Below are 20,810 nucleotides of genomic sequence, written 5' to 3'. Positions count from 1 at the left end.
AGACTGAGAGTGAATGGATCCTTTATGTATTATTCAAGCTGTTAAAGGCTAATTATCGTTTTAATGTTCTCTTGCTGTTCCAGGAGGAAGACAGTCACAGCAAGCCTTCCGGCGGTTTTCACGGCAGTGGTCAGTCGGAGCCAGACCTCTGGTCAAACACTTCAGCCCTGTCCACGGAGCGCATGGAGCCCAGGAGACCTAAACTCACATTTAATAACACGTATGTAACAGTAACAGTGTGATTGCTGTGGGTAATGACTGACTGAGTCTTGAACTCTTTCAGTCGTATAGCAGCTCTACATATTTCAGGTTCATGTTAATGCGCACAGTGGAATGTGTGTGGAAGAACAAACAGATCTTAATCACACTTTATATCATTACAGTGTTCACAATGCAGATTACTACATGCAGGAGGCCAAGAAGTTGAAGCACAAGGCAGATGCTTTGGTAAGTCTATTCATAGCACGTCTATATGCCAAAACATATACAAAACAATAATTGTTATAGAATCACAGGTGTTATAGTTAAATAGCGTTAAAAATCCTCCATGTGTGTCGGAGAAGCATCCCCTAATCTAAAGTCTAATGTGTTACACATCATTTGTAGATTTTTATTACCTGATACACATGATCTGTAGGTGTATACAAGGCATTTACAACACCCCTAATCTAAAGTGTAAACTACTCATCAGTTGTAAATGTCATTTACATGTTTATTCACTTGACAGCAAATAATTTATTATTCTTAAAAAAAAAAACTTTTGGTTTTTTTTTAACAGACCAGCTTACAACTTTAACGAAACATACATAAAGTATATACTGATTAACAAATGTTTATTGAGATACTAGTACAATGTTGACATTTTAATGATTTATAAGTGATTAATAATATAATAACTAGTAACTATTAGCTATTTACTAAGGATCTGTTTGATTATTTCGTGATGCTATTTTTTAAGATAACTTACGACAGATTTATAAATCGTTAGCATATTACTTAATAATTTAATTTATAGTCATGTTTTGTAAATGATTAGTTCATCACCATCTAATCACTTGTAAATGATTTATAACTTAATCTACAAAACCTAGATACAAATATTAACATATCACTTATTAATCATTTATGAACGCATAGTCATGTTTTGTAAATGATTAGTTCATCATTAACTAATTACTTGTAAATTACTTGTAACTGAATTAACAATACATGCACAAATTGTTAGTAAATCACTTATTAATTGCTTATGAATGTGTTGTAAATGATTAGTTCATCATTAACTAATCACTTATAAATGACTTACAACTGAACGTTATTATAAAGTGTTACCAAAATCAACATTTAAAAAAACAAATTACAAAATATTAAAAATAAAAACAACAAAAATACTAAAACGATCTAAAATTAAAATGAAAATGGGAAATAATTTAACATATTTTTAAAACGATCTAAATTACTAATAAAACAACACTGTATGGAATAAAATACTGAAAGAAAAAGTTTTTTATTGTGTGTGGTTTTAGTGTCTTATGTATAATTAGTTTTAGTTGTTCACATCTTTAAATAAAATCTTAGTGTAAATAACTTTCGAAGCAGAAACAATTTGACTGAATATGGTATAAGCTACAGAAAAAAAACGTTGTAGCTCATAAATTGATCTGATCATTCTCATTGTTATTAGTGGTTATTCTGGCGTTTGATTGCAGAATTTACTTTCCATGATTAATGGAAACCTGGGAATATCGGGAAATTTTAAAACTGCTATTTCCTGGCCTGAAAAGTCATAGGGAAAATACTACTACCACTAATAATAATAATAATAATAATAAATTAGTACTGTAGCAGTAGTAGTAGTAGTAGCAGTATTGTTGTTTTGTTTTTAGAATATAATAATAATAATAATAGTCTGTATAAAAATAATGATTTCAAAATTCAAGGAAGAACTTTTCTAGCTTTGTTCTGCTAAAATTGGTCTTTGTCAATGCGATCTATATGAGGCATTCTAAAAGTAATTTGGGTGGCTGATAAAATCTTGATAATTCATTGATCGGAAGGTGTGGGAACCCTGATTTGGGTATCTTGGCACCTGAGCACTGTGGGTAACAGTGAGATCTTTTCTGAAACTCTAGTGGAGACATATGTGAAATGATGACGTCTTTTACTAAGCAGAAAAATCTGCCAAGCCAGAGTCTCCATTCAGTTCTCATGCCATCTCAGTGCAGCCTAGGAGAAACAGTGATAATGGTGCAATCTTTAGCGATTTTTCTTTCCAATGGGAAGTTAGCACTCAGCAAGAGTAGATGAAAAATTCCTGCTCTTAACTACACGGACACATAGCCCATCCGCTACAGAGAGCCATTAGCAAGCTGAGAAAAAGCTCTCTCGGCAGACCTTTTATAGTGGAAGACTTTCCAATCTAGGCGAGCGAAAGCCCTTGTGTCTGCCCTTAGCATCCATAAAGCAGGAGCTTTGTTAGAGATTTACAAATCAGACCCCCAGACCCTCAATAATTGGATCCAGGCAATTATCTCTGGAGACATTGTCCATTATCGCAAGTTACATCCTCTCTGTCATAAATCGCGATGACGATGTATAGGCCTAGTCATGAATACAAAGTAAAGGGAATTGATTGCCAGCGTTACATGAGCGTAGTGGCAGGTGTGTAATGAATCCCGAGTGTCCGCGCGCCTCGTATTGAAGGGCTCACTTGAAAACGAATGGACTCGGCTCCTGAGGTGCCGGCGGAGGCAAGTGGTCAGTAAATCTATTTTACGCTCCTATGGAGATGAGATATGCTCTTATTGTTTGTGATTGTCTGCGGAGCTGGATGCAGTTGGGTTTTTGGAGGCAGGCGTAATGTTGTTTAGTGCTATTGATTAGTTTGTGTTTGAGAAACGAGACATGAGAGCCTTTATGAGCATGTGCCGATAAGTCAGGATGAAAAACATAATCCCTAAATATAGAGAAAAGCACTTCGTACTACTATAACACACAAAATAAACTGTTCTGATTCATAAACCTGTCGTGAAGTTGGCCGTAAATCTGCACGTTGCCTCACTCTTGCATTACATCTTCTGACTCATCTTCTTACCTCAGCCTAATGGCTTTATTTCCTCCTCCGATGATATCTGTTTTTCTATATGACTTATAATTCTCTCAACCTTTGATGGCACTTTTGCTTCACAGATGGACAAGTTCGGCAAAGCTGTGAATTACGCAGACGGGGCGCTCTCGTTTATCGAATGCGGCAATGCCATGGAACGGGACCCGTTAGAGGCCAAGTCGCCATACACAATGTATTCAGAAACCGTAGAGCTCATCAGGTCAGTGCCCTCTTCGGGATTCGAAAATAAGAGATGATTACCTACAGTTGGAGCAGTCCTCGTTTTTATTGACATCAGAGGCAATAAAACTAGATGGTCCTCAATGTTCATCAGTGTATTCTAAGATCCTTTGCTAAATGAAATATGGTGTCAGTATTTTTATTATATTTGTTTATAAAACGCATAGTTCTGGTCCTTGATTCTGATTGGTTGAGCCGCGTTCGAAGCTGTTGTAAATTACTCTACAAACATACACCTTTGTTTACTTCTGTGTGTTGCGTTGCAGTCACTTTGTAGGAGCCACACCTGTTTCCTATGAACTACATTGTTTGGTGGAAGAATACTGTTTTTATTTATATCCTTACACTTTATTTGTTCTGTTTTATTCTGTGAAACCTTACTACGTATATGAAATAACCGTTTTATAAAAGCAATAAGCCCCGTGAAGCCGTGGTTTACAGTGAATTTATAACAGCTAAGGGGTTTTCTGCTTCGTGTCATGCCTAACAACGCCCCTTAGCTGTTATAAATTCACTGTAAACCACGGCTTTTTGGAGCTTATTGCTTTAGTAACTCTTGTACTTTTGTTATTTAAGGTACGCAATGAGATTAAAGAACTTTACCAGTCATTCTGCCACAATAGCTGAGAAGAAACTCGCTGTGTTGTGGTAAGTTTGCTTTCATGTGCTTCAGCTCTTGATAATTTGATCATGTATACCATGTACGTTTTGTGGCCAGTAAGATTTGATTTGAGTGAGTGAGTGAGTGAGTGAGTGATTCATATTTTATTTATTAATTTATTTATTTTTGAAAGAATATTTGTTGTTGTTTTTTTTATTAATACTTTTAAGCATGCAAATACACATTAAATTGATCAAAACTGCCAGTAAAAACATGCATAATGTTACAACAGAATTCTATTTTGAGTTAATTCTGTTCTTTAAAACTTTTTTTTTGTTAAAATACAAAATCACCATCATCGTTTCCACAAAAATATGAAGCAACCCAACATTTTTCACAATTTATAATGTTAAAAAAAAAATTCTTGAGCAGCAAATCAGCATATTAGAATGATTTCTGAAGGATCATGTGACACTGAAGACTGGAGAAATATAGGCTGATAGGCTGGCTTGCAGTTTTTAAAAATCAGGATGCAAGTTTTAACCAGCCGGACAGAAAATAAAGTTTTGTTTCAAGGCTTCTGCAATGAACATTTTAGAGGAAGAGCTACTTGATTTTACAACGTTTGCAAGAATCATAGAATCAAACATTAGCAAGTAAACGTGTCCTTGAGAATAATTCTACATTCCACTTTGCTTCCAGAGTTATGCAGGTTATATCAGATTGCCCACCCCTAAATGTCACAGAAAAAGATGAATCATGCTTCTTTAAATGTCGGTTAGATGAACCCTTCCTGAATAAGGGTACATTTCACAACAATGATGCACTAAAAACGGAAAAATTATTCCTTTGTGTTTTTGAAAAGTTTTGCGTACCCACGGCAATGTTGTCAAAATGTTCCCTGTTCACACAGATCCACAGTTTACATGTCGTTTTTTCAAAACTTGCACTTTGAAACCTGTTTCTAAAAGTTTGTATTTTCATGTCCCGAAAACGCTGTTGTCCTGTAAATAAACAGCCAAAAAACATGAAATAATTTTTTCGTATTTAGTTAAAAGCGTTGTTGCGTAAACGCCCTCCACGCACCCAGAATGACCCGCCATATGGACTTTATCCAATAGTCTGGGGACATCAAATTAGTGCAATGCTGTTTGCTGAAAAAATCACACTCAACATACATGGAGGTCAAAATGTGAGTGTCATTGATAACCCAACAGATATGCACGCATTAGGGCCTTCTAAGGGTGTCAGAGGTGGTATTAACACTTCAATGCCGTTCCCCGCATACCATCAGAAGCTAAATCCAGCGCTTTGCACTAGCAGCCAGTTAAATCTCCTCTCAGCCATCGCTCGACGACAATCATCCGTATCTGGAAGGAAGCTTTAAAACACTGCTAAAGCGCTTAATCAGCTTAGAGTGGATCATTATTCCTGTATTTCATTAAGCTATTAGAGCATAATGAAAGATTTCCACGTGGTGACGGCAGAAACATATTCTCGGCCAGATAAAAGCCGCCCGTGCTCTGCCTGCCTGTCATGCCACGGCGGCTCGTTTATTTTGAATGTCAAGGTTAGTTTTGCGCTTATAGCGGGATGACAGTCATCAGCGCAGATTGGAATTCAGCTGCCAGTCTCTCTGGCTTGTTAATGAAAGCCATCTTGCAGCCGAAAGGGATTTTCAATGCAGAAACATATTCTCGGCCAGATAAAAGCCGCCCGTGCTCTGCCTGCCTGTCATGCCACGGCGGCTTGTTTATTTTGAATGTCAAGGTTAGTTTTGCGCTTATAGCGGGATGACAGTCATCAGCGCAGATTGGAATTCAGCTGCCAGTCTCTCTGGCTTGTTAATGAAAGCCATCTTGCAGCCGAAAGGGATTTTCAAAGGTTGCTGCGTTTTTGATTTATAAACCTGGGTCGAGGACATAATACCGTTCGGGCGATATTCTATGCATTTAAGAGAGCTGTAAAAACATGTTTACTCACGGGCTTCAGATATTAGGCCAATATAACCTGTAGATTTTGACCTGTGACGTCAGGAAACATTTCATGCTCAAATAAAGATGCATCTACAAGATGCCATAAAAGCCTCTGACCTGCTTTTGGAGGGACAGACACCTTGTTTATATATTGATGGGACTTCAGTAGTCTGGATGCGTGAGAAATGTGAGAAAGCTAGTTTTGGTTTCATGGGGCTCTGCATATGTCCCAAGCATCTGGTGTCTCGCAAGCATACTGTTGAAAGGTCAGCCACCCCAAGATACTGGCTGCTTTTCCCTCAGTGCTCATATTGAAGCACACTGCTGGTTATCATAATACTGTTGTTGTTGTTGTTTTTGTTGTTGTTGTCATCAAGCTACTGATGATGTTCTTGCCATAGACGCTTTTGGCCCTGTGAATTATTAGAAATGAACTATCTTAAAACACATTTTTGACACTATTTGCTGGTATTTAATTTGACTATAGTAGTATCCTACAGTGGATATACATGCATCACAGGAGGGTTTTTAATCCGTGTATCATTCGATCATTCGTTTTTTGATTTAATATTGAAAGTAGAAAAATTAGAAAACGGCTCCTTTTTCGTTTTTTTCCAAAAGACGAAAAATGAGAATTCAGCTTAAATTTTCGTTTTTCGTTCATGGGTGGAAAAATGAATAAACAGCTTGAATATTCGATTTCTACACGTGGGCGGGAATTAAACGCCCCTTTCTGCTGATTGGTCAGCCGAAGGTCAAACCGTGCCGTCATCAGTTCTTCTTTAGTGGAACTGTGTGAACTAGAGTGAATATTCACCTTAATGTTGTTCTAAAGGCTTATTACTTAATAACACAAAAATGTCCTGCTCGCACCTGCCAATTTAATGGCAGAGAATGGTGACTTTAGTATTTTTTTTTTTTGAAGCGGATGCATATCTGTCGTAAAATAATCCTATACATCTCGTGGCATATATTCCAAGCATTCTGAAGGTATACTGAGGGTTTGGTGAGAAACAAACCGAAATGGCAAGTTATTATATTTTATGAAAATCTTGCATTGCAGTGCGAGTGCACAGCAGCTCATGCAAGTGCATATCCTTTTGAGATATCAATTATAATCAATTTTAATAAAACACAAAATTTAAGCTGAATTCTCGTTTTTCGTCTTTTGGAAAAAAACAAAAAAACGAAAAAGGAGCCGTTTTCTCATTTTTCTACTTTCAATATTAAATCAAAAAATGAATGATCGAATGAATGATACATGGATTGTTTTTGGTTTTTTGTTTTGTTTTGTTTTGTTTTGTTTTGTTTCGTTTGTTCTTCTGAACACGTCATTTCCACCAAGTATTTATTGTCTTTAATAACATTCTGTGATATTTGGAAATGAAAATTATATTTTAAACATTTTTGGGATAAAATTTGTGTCTCCTTTGTCTCGCTTAAGCCAATTTCATAGCACTGTAAAAAATAAAAATACAAATTCTTAAGTTCAGTTGCTGCTCATAGAGAAGTAATATAAAAATAAAAACATAATTTTTGCATTTATGCTTTTTTTATATTATCTGTTTATTTTCTTCACATTTTATCTCAAGTTCTTCATTAACACTATAATTTCCAAGTACACTAACTTACACTAAAAGTACACTAAGCACCAAATAAACTATAAAAAAAAACTTGATTATACACAAAACTATCGGTCATAATGGAAATGATGCCACAATTGTGGGACAGTAATAATTTGTGTACAGATGGATATAAATTATTTTAACAGTGTAAATATTGAAATTGTTAATGTCACTGTTTTAATTATAATGGGTTTGAAAATGCAGTAAAATGTATGATAGATTTTCATATTAAAGATTAGATTATCTGGGTCTGGAACGAGAATAAAACAAGGCATTTAAAAAAACAATAAACAAAAAGTTTGTTTCAATAAAAATCAATCCCTTGGATATTATAAAACAAAAACACCCAGACATTGCCTTGATGATGCTGCGTTAATAGTCCTAACAGCATCTTCCAATATTCCTTGAATACGTTTGGCAAGATCGTAATAGAACCTTAATGAATAGTTTCTCTTTTTCAGCAATCGTTGTTTGTCACTTCTGTACTTGCGAATGTTCAAGCTGAAGAAGGATCATGCCATGAAGTATTCTCGCTCACTAATGGAGTATTTCAAGGTATACGACCTCGGTTTCTTTAGCTAGAAATCTTCACACTTGTTTGAATAGCTTGTTCTCATAAATTCTGCATTATTAAATCAATTTATTCATAAATTCTAAGCATACATTGTTAAACTGTAAACTAATTATGATTATTAGCATTTGCATGAGACCTAGCATGCTTGCATTTGGCGATTATGTGCTGTGTTTATAAATTATTTTTATTCTCGCTCCCTCAGAATTCTGCAAAAAGTTCCCAAGCACCTTCGCCATGGGGAGCCAATGGAAAGTACGTGGATTTTCCTCTCTTTGTCCTTTTGTGTTTCTGCCAGCTTGTGAAAAGATTTGATCTTGCTTGAGAACAGCCCTCCTGAATCTTCTTCCCGCTGCCAAGTGGGAAAAATATATAGTGCGAGATATGAAGCCTCAGTCTTGGTTACTTGACATCAGTGAAAGGACATGAAGAGATGAACTCTGGGAAAGCAGCATCGCTTCCATGTCAGCTCTATGGCAACCCAGTACCAATGGGGTGAGGCGGTGCGAGAGGCGCTGTGTTTGACTTTGTGTGTGTGTCTGATCCGGCATCTAGCTGGACACTACCCAGGCCCGCTGTTCGGCTGCCAACCTGCCTGTCAAAAGCAATTAGCCTCACCGGCTCGGCCCCTGCAGCTACTACATTAGCAATAAAGAGCCAGCCGTACCTGCTGTAGCTGTGATCAACACATCCATCCTAAACCTCCTCCTCATCCTTTACCATCATGAATCTTTTTTTCGCCTCGGAGGGAGTTTATTTATTTTAGCTGAGCCCTGAAACCCGCTACGAATGGGCCCGGCTGTTGACAGGGCACATAATTTAGCCGGCTGAGGCTTGAGTGTGTTTCCATTTATCAGTGGATTACAGGCCACTGAACCAGATTGTTTGGGGTGAAGCACTTAAGAGACCAATGAATATGTGTGCCGATAGTTGTCTGGAGGAACGACACTGTCTGCAGGTTACTGTTGATAATGTACTGAGATACTGATTAAAGGGTTGTTGGGTAAACATAAAGAATCTTATAGCAATGACGGTACCTTGTGAAAAAGAAGTGCACTTAATTGAACTGAATAGGCACTTATAGTGTACTTCAAATCTTAAATCTATGTGCAGATAAAATAATATTAATGAAAGAAAAGGCCACTTAGTTGACACTTACACTTCCTTGACTATGTTTGTTAACACACAGTGTACTTCTAATAACTTTAAAAAAAAAAGTTTTAATAATGTCAAATTAAAGGTTTTATTTTAACATGTTAGCTGTCAGCGTTCAAGTCTAGTCTTGACAAAATGCGTGCCATTGGAAAGGTCTGAGTCTCAATGTTCCATATTTGGTGGTTATTTCATGATAGAAGTAACATTGTGACAGAAATGTATACATTTGTGACAGAAGAAAATGCATTAAAATCTATTTTTCTCACAGGAACCAAAATTTTTGTAATGTCAACTTCAAATTTGGAACTTAACAAACTTGTTTTGATTAACATACTAAAGCATTTTTAAAGTACTCGATTATAGTTTTAATTGTAGTGTGCTATTTGATAATACATTGAAAGTTTTGTTTTTAATGTTTTTGTTGAATTTTTAAATGTTATAAACTGCAACTGCATCATTACAAATTACTTTTCAAATAAATGATATGCAAATTTTAACATAAAGGACATTAAAATATATTACCATATTACCATAAATGCTTGTCAGTATATTCAGCAGTACAACTATATTTAAAAGAGTAGTATTATGAAATTAGATAAAAAGATGTACTAAACCTACCTAAATGGGTCAAAAAGCACTGTTAAGTTCAACTAATTGTATTTAATATATAGTTTAACTATAAAACATTTTCAATATTAATTCATATAACACTATTAATGTCCACTTTACACGTTATATGTACAGTACTTATTGTAGTAATAACAGTAAATAATGCTTAATTACATACAACTAACTTAAACCAGCCCTAATCCTAACTCTAACCCTGTATATGTATAAGTTAATCAATATTACTCAGTAAGTAAATATATGTTTTTACATCGTAACAAGAACACCTTAAAATAAAGTGGAACTGCATTTTCATTTAATTGCAAAGAACATGTAATTTCATGTCTGAAAACATTACATTCAGTTTGCACTTAAGTATATATTTTAATGTTTATAATTTCCATAATAAGTACTCATTTTACAAGTATGCTAAAGAGTACTTCTTTTACACAAGGGTAGTCATTACAGCCAATCAAGATGTATATGATTTATATAAAGCTGTGTGGCACAGGATATTAAGCCAATGAGATTTCACTGTGGGCGGGGCTGCTGAGAATAACATAAAATAAACAGAAACCAAGCTACAACTAAAATGTCTTTACATGCCCCACTCGCCACTTACATTTGATAGATAGTAATGCACAAGACCCATTTTAATGGTTAGGAAAGTGACGTGTCAGTTTGAAATGGTGCAGGAATACGGTGGATTGGATTTCCAAAATTCTCATTGGTCAGTATTGTATCTGTCTCCTAACAGGAGCACAGGTACCCCGTCTCCCATGTCCCTGAGTTCATCTCCTGTCAGTTCGGTCAGCAGCGGTGCTGGAGTGATGGGCTCTTCCTCTGCCTCTGGAAGTGTGGCCATTCCCCAACGCATCCACCACATGGCAGCCAGTCATGTCAACATCACCAACAACATCCTGCGCAGTTATGAACACTGGGAAACCGCTGACAAGCTGGCCCAGGAAAGTCAAGGTAGGATGGTTTTCGAGTTGTATTTCAGGTTGTATTGTTCAGTAGACAGTTTGTACAAACACTTGTTTTTTTCTTTAGACTGCAAATAGAGAGTATAGCTGAGCGATAAATACATATGTATGAATTTACAGTAAGATTGTTGGCGATATTAAGCAACATTGTGAATATTGCATGGTTTTCGAGTTGTATTTCAGGTTTTATTGTTCAGTAGACAGTTTGCACAAACACTTGTTTTTTTTCTTTAGACTGCAAGTAGAGAGTATAGCTGAGCGATAAATACATATGTATGCATTTACAGTAAGATTGTTGGCGATATTAAGCAACATTGTGAATATTGCATATATTTTAATTAAAAAAATATTTGCAATGTTATTATTAGTAGTAATATCTGGCCATGAAGTTTCCTGAGGACTGTGTATTTTATTGAATTGGTTCAAAGCTTTGATTCAACAATTACAATATTTTTTTAATCTAAACTTGATCTAATCTTGACAAAACACATTGTTTTGAAAGTTCTGTATCTCAAGGTTCTATATTTGGTGGTTATTTTTTGACAGATTATTGGAACAGTCATTTGTGTATGGCTTGATTTTATAGCAATTTTAGATCCCAAAATATTTAGTAAAATATTTATTTTTTATAAAATCTCTAGTACAGTACATTTCTTTACAGTAAACTTAAAGTAAATTTTTTTAATAATTAGATTGTAATCTTTTAAGCTTTAAAGTATACAACAATTTATTTTCACTCTAAAATGGTTCACAAAATACTCATAATTTTTCATATATTGAAATGATTTGGTAAAATATTTGTAGGCAAATGTTGGTTTTTACTGTGGTCTTATATTCATTAAGTGACATACAGTTTGAAGGACATGCAAGATTATTTGAACACATTTTTCAAGAATGTACCATTTCAGTGGACAGCCTACTAATTTAGTAATACAATTTTCCTCTCAAAACGCTTATAGGAGTAGCGTTTTTTTATCCATGCTGCAAACATTTTTAAATATCTTGAAAAATTACTTTAATGTCTTTAAAGCGTTGACAGTATTTTCTTTTGTTTAATACATTTGGTCAAAAAAAAAAGTGTTGCTGTATTGGCTATGACTAAGTGCAAGATCAAGACCCTCGTGTTTTGTTTAGTTTTTTTTCTTTTTGATGAAAGAAAACGCTGTACTTTATTATTATTATTATTATTATTATAGGCAAATAAAAAGTTTAAGTTCAAACCGGTTTCGGAACGGTAATAGCCTAATACAGAGGAACGCAGGAACAGAAACGTTCAAATACCAGTTCTGCTCCGAGTAAACCAATCTTTTTTTTTTTTTTTTTTTTTTTTAAGCCCTGCTTTATGCAATTGACCAATATCGGTATCGGAATCGGACAATAGTTGTTTGTTAAAATCGGTATCGTATCGGGCAAAAAAAATCCTATCGGTGCATCCCTAATAATATAATACTATTATAGAATATATATTCTATATATGTTCTATAATAATATATAGAATTTTTCATTTTTTGGTAATTTATTTGTTTATTTATTTTCGATTTACTAGCAATTTTGGAGTGAAAAAATGGTTTCTACACCAGATTTTTTCAGTGCACATATGTACATTGTTGTCAAAGGTTTGTATTATTTTTAGCAATATCGCACATCAGTAATAGAGTGACAAAATTAGTTCTTCGCCTACCATTTTCAGGGCTTTTTTTATCTTGCATCATGAAACAATCATTGAAGTAAAGAATTACTTTTCCACAGATTCTCCCAAAATCTCTCTCCTGCGGATAAATCTCATTTGTCTTCGCTGTCATATATCGCAGCGTTATATAAGAATTTCACCTCGCGCACTCGCAGTGTTATCAGTGACTCAACGTTTGATATGGCCCACCAGAGAAATGAAAAAGCCACTATGCTAATTGCATTGAGATCAGATGTGGCTTGTCATTTCCTCTCTTTCTCTCTCTGTGTCCTCTGGAGGAGACTAATTAAAACGCTCTGAGACCCTGCGTGTTGTACGAGGTCTCCCCCGCCTCAGAAATCAGCCGTAATAAACGCTCTCTCAACTTCCCCTCCTCAGTCTCTTTCCCAGAAATGAATGCAGTTAGGTGATGGTGGGTACGAGTTTTGGTCAGAATGATAGCGGGATTGGCTCATTATGACAGTATCAGTTCTGACTCTGTGGTCTGTTGTTGTCATCTATTTGCTAATTGCTGCAGTCATTAGTAGGAGGCAGTGATTTCATCAGATACATCCGTTATCTTCAGGCTAAACCTAAGAAGATTCACCTTGATGAAGGAAAATTTAGTTAAAGATTAATAGTTTTTTTTGTTGCTGTTGTTGTTGTTTATCATTTGTCTGTGTTCAGTCAAGAAATCATTATTACATGTTTATCATGGTATTGACATCTTTATTTTAGAATTATCATTCATAGCCTCACATGAATTCACAAAAATCGTCCAATTTTTTTTTTTAGATAAATTCTTTACAATCTTAATTCTTAAGAACTTTGTAAATGTGTCCTTAAGTGCAATCATATATATATTATTATTATTTATTTTTTTTTCTAAATGAAATGATTTGGTGCTATCTTGTGTTATTCGGGTTCAATTCTGAAAAACACCCCAAAAACACTCTTTTTACACATGTTGTTAAATTATGTAATTATATGTGCCAAAAAAAAATAATATATATATATATATATATATATATATATAAGGGGGGGAATGGTTCACAGATGTCACGGTTCGGGACATACCTCGGTTCAGGGGCGACGGTTCGATATGTTTTCGGTCCAACAGGGAAAAAAAACAAATCTACTATGCTCGGTTTCTTTTCATTTATTTTGAACAGACAGTAGTACAAATTTTTAAAAAATTTCCACCTAGATGTAAAAATACTAAATATTATTACATTGTTGTATATATATATAAAAAATCTGCAGTTCATATATACATACAAGGAAAAAATTATTGAAATATATTTTATTTAGTTTACAGATAAACAAGAGAAAAAAACAGTGCGACACGTAACGTAGCCTACATATGCTGAGTTTCAGTTCATTTTTGTGACAGGCTTAATTTGTTCACAGAAAGGAAACTCAAATGGCAGAAAGCGACATCCTATTTGTTTTCTTTATTTTACAAAAGCACAATGTTTTGTTTTCATTGTGAGTGTACACAAATAAAAGCAGAACTTTATACAGTGATGCATTATTAATAAGACAATAAGTCTTTAAAGTTGATTCTGCTGGTATAAGGAAACAGTTGAAGTGATCGCGCCGGCATGCATGCACACACACACACACACACATCAGGGCTTTGTTTTCAAGTGTGCAACTCATGCACCGAACCGAGATGTCCGTACCGTGACGGTTCGGTATGAATACATGTATCGTTCCACCCCTAGTACACAGAGGGTAATTAACAAACAACACACAGCTGGGAACAATCAAACCAATCACTAGGTGAAACAGGAACCAGAACCAAGCAAAACTACAAACTAAAAGTCCACACAAAAGCCAGGTAAACAAGATGGGAATCGTGACAAATTGTACCTGTGTTCCTCAACTCTCATCTCTCTTTCACAACCCTAAAAAAAAAGAAAAAAAAGTCTCCCCTCAGAGATTGCTGAGGTGTTGCCGGCTTCCCAGTTCTCCTTTTTAGCTCCATGGCTGACTGAACAAGGCATTGAGAGATTGAAGAGTGTAATTCAGTGCTCAGCAGGCTTCTGAATACTGATTCTTAGTCAGGCACATTGAATGAAATTAGATACCAAAAGAGGAGCTGTCAGACCTATTCCACCTAGATGTAAAAATACTAAATATTATTACATTGTTGTATATATATATAAAAAATCTGCAGTTCATATATACATACAAGGAAAAAATTCTTGAAATATATTTTATTTAGTTTACAGATAAACAAGAGAAAAAAACAGTGCGACACGTAACGTAGCCTACATATGCTGAGTTTCAGTTCATTTTTGTGACAGGCTTAATTTGTTCACAGAAAGGAAACTCAAATGGCAGAAAGCGACATCCTATTTGTTTTCTTTATTTTACAAAAGCACAATGTTTTGTTTTCATTGTGAGTGTACACAAATAAAAGCAGACCTTTATACAGTGATGCATTATTAATAAGACAATAAGTCTTTAAAGTTGATTCTGCTGGTATAAGGAAACAGTTGAAGTGATCACGCTGACACACACACACATCAGTTCCAGCACTGCTAACTTGACAGCGCAGTTCGTACTTCATCAAAATAAAATACAGTGAACCAAACATCAGCGCGCGCCCGCCTCTGTGTCACCGTTGGAACGAGACTGAAGTACAAAGCCTATAATTTACATAAAAAAATAATAGTTTAACATTCAGACACATTACTTCGCAAATATAGAAATATTATGAAATATTTGGATCTGTGCCGAATGAGAGGTAGGATACACGAAGACAAAGCTCCATTTCGCAAACAGTTGAGTGCACAAGCCTTTAAAATATACTCCTTTGTCAGTCTTTGAGAGACGCATTCAGAATCAGCACATGGTCACTGTCTAGTGGGCTTTGTTTTCAAGTACGCAATTCATGGCATTCGCTGTTCTTCTGCTGGTGGTCGGTTATCAAACAGCGTTGCATTGCTGCGGTGCCCCCTTCTGAATTGGGGGGTGAATTGCCTGTATTTGTTGTAAGGCCTCATGCACCGAACCGAGATGTCCGTACCGTGATGATTCGGTACGAATACATGTATCGTTCCACCCCTAATAATATATATATATACTCAGCATTCTCCACATGTCTTACACACTTTCTCACACAAGTACGCTTGTTGACAAACCACTGCAGCATGAAAAATGTATCACTTTTTACGTAAAAGTGAAAGTTTATGCAAGTAAAATGAATTTAATTTGTTTGAAAACTTTTCAGAGTAACATTTACATTGTTTTAGGTTTCATAAATGTGGGCAATCATGAGATATAAGTCAAACTAATTTGATTACACCCCATTCATTCCAATGGGGTAATTCTCTGAGTATTATGTATTTTCTTCTTTTTATTGTTTTTATTTTTTAACAATGACATATTCAAATAGGATTTCTCCTCAGAATTGAATATACATTTCAAAGAATTTCTCAATTTGATTAAAAAAAAAGTTTTAAATCTAGTAATAACAACATTTTCACATTCACTCGCTAATGAAAAGCTGCTGATCAGACTCAGCATTCTCCACATGTCTCACACACTTTCTCACACAAGTACGCTTGTTGACAAACCACTGCAGCATGAAAAATGTATCACTTTTTACGTAAAAGTTTATGCAAGTAAAATGAATTTAATTTGTTTGAAAACTTTTCAGAGTAACATTTACATTGTTTTAGGTTTCATAAATGTGGGCAATCATGAGATATAAGTCAAACTATTTTGATTACACCCCATTCATTCCAATGGGGTAATTCTCTGAGTATTATGTATTTTCTTCTTTTTATTGTTTTTATTTTTTAACAATGACATATTCAAATAGGATTTCTCCTCAGAATTGAATATACATTTCAAAGAATTTCTCAATTTGATTAAAAAAAAAGTTTTAAATCTAGTAATAACAACATTTTCACATTCACTCGCTAATGAAAAGCTGCTGATCAGATACAATATGGTTTTAGTTGAAAAGATATTAAGTTATGACTTTTATAAAACAATTCATCGAATTGGACCCAGAATGTGAAAATCATACAGATTTTTAATGCATTGTGAGGGTTAAGGTCAAGGTTTGGGTAGAGGATGGAGCGAGGACTCAGTACTGCAGAAAAAGGGTTTTAATGGGTAATAAAAATAAACCAAAACACCAACAAAAACTACCCCGTGGGGGAAAAACAGGCTGGCAAGGCAAGGCAGGATCTGGACACGACACATCCAGGGATAGACGATGACGAACTGACGCATGACTGCAAACACAAGGAGCATAAATGGAGAGCAAATGAGGAGGGTAATGAGGGACCACATGTGGGGCAAATTAACTAATAATCAGGTAACAAGATGGGAGGGGTCAAGACAATTGACATGAGCACATGGCACACCGAATCAAAGACAAAAAGCCATGTGCTCACACAAAACAACACACAAGCACATGGCCAGCAAAACAAAATCACAAGCCATGTGCTAGAACAAAAGACACGAACACGCAGCTAATGAGAAAACACGCGGCTTATGAGTTCACACAAGACAACAACGCGGCTGAACACAAACCGCGTGCTTCACAAAACACAACACACGTGGACAGAAGAGCGCACGGCCGAGCGAACTCGAGACCGCACGCTCCCACAACAGACAGAACATGGAGCGCGAGTGTCCGGACCCCGACACGAAACCGAAACTCAAGACATGAGTGCCGGGATCTGAACACCACGCTCCAACATGAAACAGTACACGCAGACGAGAGCGCACGGCTCGAGCACACTCGAAGCCGCACGCTCACATGAAAACAATGACATGACGCGAGTGTCAGGGCTCTGTCACAAAACTATGAATTACACTAGACCGAAGTGACAGAACCCTGACAGTTAAGGGTTTATTTTCCGAGGATTTTTAACAGCATTATTTTCTGGAATTCGAATTCTTCAAAGTCTTCAGAACAATCTTAAAAAGATAAGAACATTTTTTTTAAATTGTCGGAATACAAAATATTCTTAATACTTTATACTTAATTAAATATATATATATATTTAATTAATAAAGGCAGGATTCAGTTAAGTCTATTTTCCACTTTTTAGATCACTCTAAAATACAATCACTGGCAAAACATGATCTTTTTTTATGATTTGCAATGTATGTGTTGTTTTTAAACAACTGTATTTTCTCTGAATACATAACTACTTTTGAATGCTGTCAATGGACCCATTTTGGGGTCAAGATGTTGTAGTTAGTCTGCCAGAAAGTTGCATCTGCTTTATTGTTGGTTTTTACTGTCAGTGGCACTCAATCTCAAAAAGGTTAGCATCACCTGTTATATATAATTTACTATAGTCATATGTAAAAAACAATGTTGGTCCCATGTTGCCAATCGCTCTGTGTGTCTCTCTCTGTTCTGACAGAGTTCTTTCTGGAGCTGGACTCAGTGATGGAACCGTTGACGCAGCACAGCAGCATGACAGAACTGGTGCGCTACATACGCCAAGGATTGCACTGGCTTCGGCTGGAGGCCCATTTGTTATAGTGCTGGCGCTTCCACTGTGCTCTTCCTTTTTCTCTGTCTTTCTCTCTCTCTCACTCTCTTCCCCACCGTTCATCACTACCTCCACCATCTTTGCCATCTACAACCCTCCGGAACCCTGAGGGAAGTCGGCAGTTAACCACTAGCGAGCCTCAGAACTGTGAATTATTCCCTGGAGGGTGCCATGTCCTCGTTCCAGTGCATCAGGAAAGTCTCGAGATGTTGTAGAAGGTGGACCTGGAAGGACGGAGCGCTGCTGCATCGCATCACAGCACTACAGGAGGCCAAATTTATGCATCTGTTACAAGAACATGGTAGCAGAGGGCAAGTTAACAATGTTGTTGAAGAAAAATTCAGCTAGTGACCTCCGTGATGTGGGCCAGGCAAATTTAATTTGCTTTGTAAGGCAGGAGAGGCCAGAAACACACTTTACGCAAGTACGTCAAGATAGGTATGAATGCTTGAACAACATATTGCAAGTGCAAAATACACATGAACATTATTAAAGTGTGATACTTTGTGTGGCACATAAGTGGCGATAGAGTTAACTTCAAATGTCTGTGGGTCAATGACATTAAGTTTTGGTCCTATATTAATTTACTCACAAAATAGATTAAAAATACAATTCGTACTTGAAGGGGCATGTTTTAATCAAAATTAATTTTAAAGCTTTAAGTCAGATATGTCAGGGTGAGACAATTGTCTTGATTTAATAATGAAAAAAGCCGTATCATAAGAATTAAATTCTTTAAAAGAAAACCTCAAGTTTTTGGGGTGTTTTTTTACTTTTTAATGCTTTTTTTAAAATACTGTTTAATACTTTTATTCCGCAAGGACACATTAAATTGATCGAAAGTCACAATAAAGACATTTATAATGTTACAAAAGATTGATATTTCCTGTTTTGAATTTTTTTTTTCAAAATTATTTAAAATGATCAAAAGATCCTAATATATATAGGTATGTATGTCATGGTTTCAACAAAAATATGAAGCAGCACAACTTTTTTTAATGATGCTGGAGATTCAACTTTACCATCACAGAAATTAAAATTTAAAATGACATATTAAAATATATAAAAATAGAAAACAATTATTTTAAATTGTAATAATATTCCAGAATATTACAGTATTTACTGTATTTTTGAGCAAATAAATGTAGCCTTGGTGAACATAAGATAGTAAAAAAAAAATTAAAAAAAAAATCTTACCAACCCCACACTTTTAAATGATCATGCATATATTTTAGTGCTGTCAATCTATTAAAACATTTTTTTTTTTCTGAAATTAATTGCAATTAATCCCACCTAACATAATCTTTTAAATATACTTTTATATTTCAATAGTTTCACATTAAATCTTCAAATTAATGTACAAACAACATAAAGACAGTATATTTTTAATATTTGTTTAATGGCGTCTTTTTTTATGACTGAAGGCCAGTATCACTGATACCAATACTACTGATGTCTCTATAAAATTGTTTTTCCCGCTAATATTTAACCATTGACTATAGCCATTCAACATTACAGTATAATTGAGCGCTATCAAATTTAACATTTATTAGACTTAAAAAAAATAACTTCCAATTTAAGGGAACTTAAAACAATATTCACATAAACCCATTATAATAAATGTCATATTTACCTGTGCCCTGCAGCAGAAATATACAAAAAATTTAATTGAATTTATCAAACAATAAATTCTAAATTAAATATAGATGAATCTTTAAAGATATAAAAGTTATTGATTTTCTCTTTTTTCTTTTTTTTTTTTGATTAACAGACATCACAGCAGCTGGTTATTAGGCTGTTTTGGCTGCCATTACTTTAAGAGCTGCTGCTGCTAAAGGAAGTATTTACAGGTGCATCTCAATAAATTAGAATGTTATGGAAAAGTTCATTTATTTCAGTAATTCAACTCAAATTGTGAAACTTGTGTACTTCCTTTACTAGATGATCATCAACTGATGTTCTTAGTTAAACCATGAGAGAAGTTTCCATTCCTTCTGCTGGAATGCTCTGGAACAGGACTGGACATGTTTGGTTTACTCTAATAGCCGCTATAGCACCGCTTGTGGCATTGCTGAGAATACACACACTGGCTGTTGAATTATGAATTGCGCTCTGACAGCTTTCAGAACACGACACATGGATCCAATTCATATAGCTGCTGTTCATGTACTTGCGTAGGGTATATTTCAAGCCTTACCACTGCGAGATTGAGATACACAGGAATTAGAGTACAGATAAATGAGCTGTTAACACTGCATTCATCTCAAACGCATATATTCACCCCATCTGGAGATTCACACGTGTCCATTTGAAATCATGCTTATCTGTCGAGGCTTTTGTGATGACTGTAAGGGATGGGTACGGTAGTCATCTATTCTCTCAAACATCACCGTCTGTCTATTTTACTGTGGCACCGTGACAGCTGGCGTCAGTGTGAGCAGTATGATAGGCTCGTTGGATGCGCTCCAAAGCCGCGTTCTCTGAGACAGACTTCACGTCTTGTGTTCACAACGTCAATGGCTGATGGGAGATTTCCCTGTGCAATTAACTTATACATATGCACATATGACAGATTGATATCTTCTGAAGGGGGTATCAGAGAATCTTAAAGATTTCTTTCCAATATGTACCATAATGACTGTGTTGTATATGACAGCTACTTTAACTGTTCGGTGTTTGTTCAATCTTGCATGTTAATGCAGAGAGGTAGAGGTAGAACTGAGAGACATCAGCGTATTTCATGA

General features: G+C 35.4%; 1 protein-coding gene across 1 annotated transcript in view; it reads left to right on the top strand.

Moving 5' to 3' along the window:
• The window catches only part of aff2 (AF4/FMR2 family, member 2), a 246,183-nt gene extending 227,496 nt beyond the window's left edge, over positions 1-18,687 (top strand). Inside the window, exons 14-21 of the mRNA XM_016276432.1 lie at positions 84-220; positions 384-447; positions 3,187-3,323; positions 3,920-3,991; positions 8,007-8,100; positions 8,322-8,371; positions 10,635-10,852; positions 17,935-18,687. Coding sequence (XP_016131918.1) covers positions 84-220; positions 384-447; positions 3,187-3,323; positions 3,920-3,991; positions 8,007-8,100; positions 8,322-8,371; positions 10,635-10,852; positions 17,935-18,056 — 894 coding nt within the window. The 3' untranslated portion in view covers positions 18,057-18,687. The remainder of the gene's footprint in view (positions 1-83; positions 221-383; positions 448-3,186; positions 3,324-3,919; positions 3,992-8,006; positions 8,101-8,321; positions 8,372-10,634; positions 10,853-17,934) is intronic.
• The last annotated feature ends 2,123 nt before the right edge of the window (positions 18,688-20,810 follow it).

The sequence above is a fragment of the Sinocyclocheilus grahami genome, unplaced genomic scaffold (assembly GCF_001515645.1).
Source record: "Sinocyclocheilus grahami isolate Dianchi unplaced genomic scaffold, SAMN03320097.WGS_v1.1 scaffold102.1, whole genome shotgun sequence".
NCBI lineage: Eukaryota > Metazoa > Chordata > Actinopteri > Cypriniformes > Cyprinidae > Sinocyclocheilus > Sinocyclocheilus grahami.
Note: the sequence above shows the minus strand (reverse complement) of the source record. Positions and strands in the feature narration are given on the sequence as shown.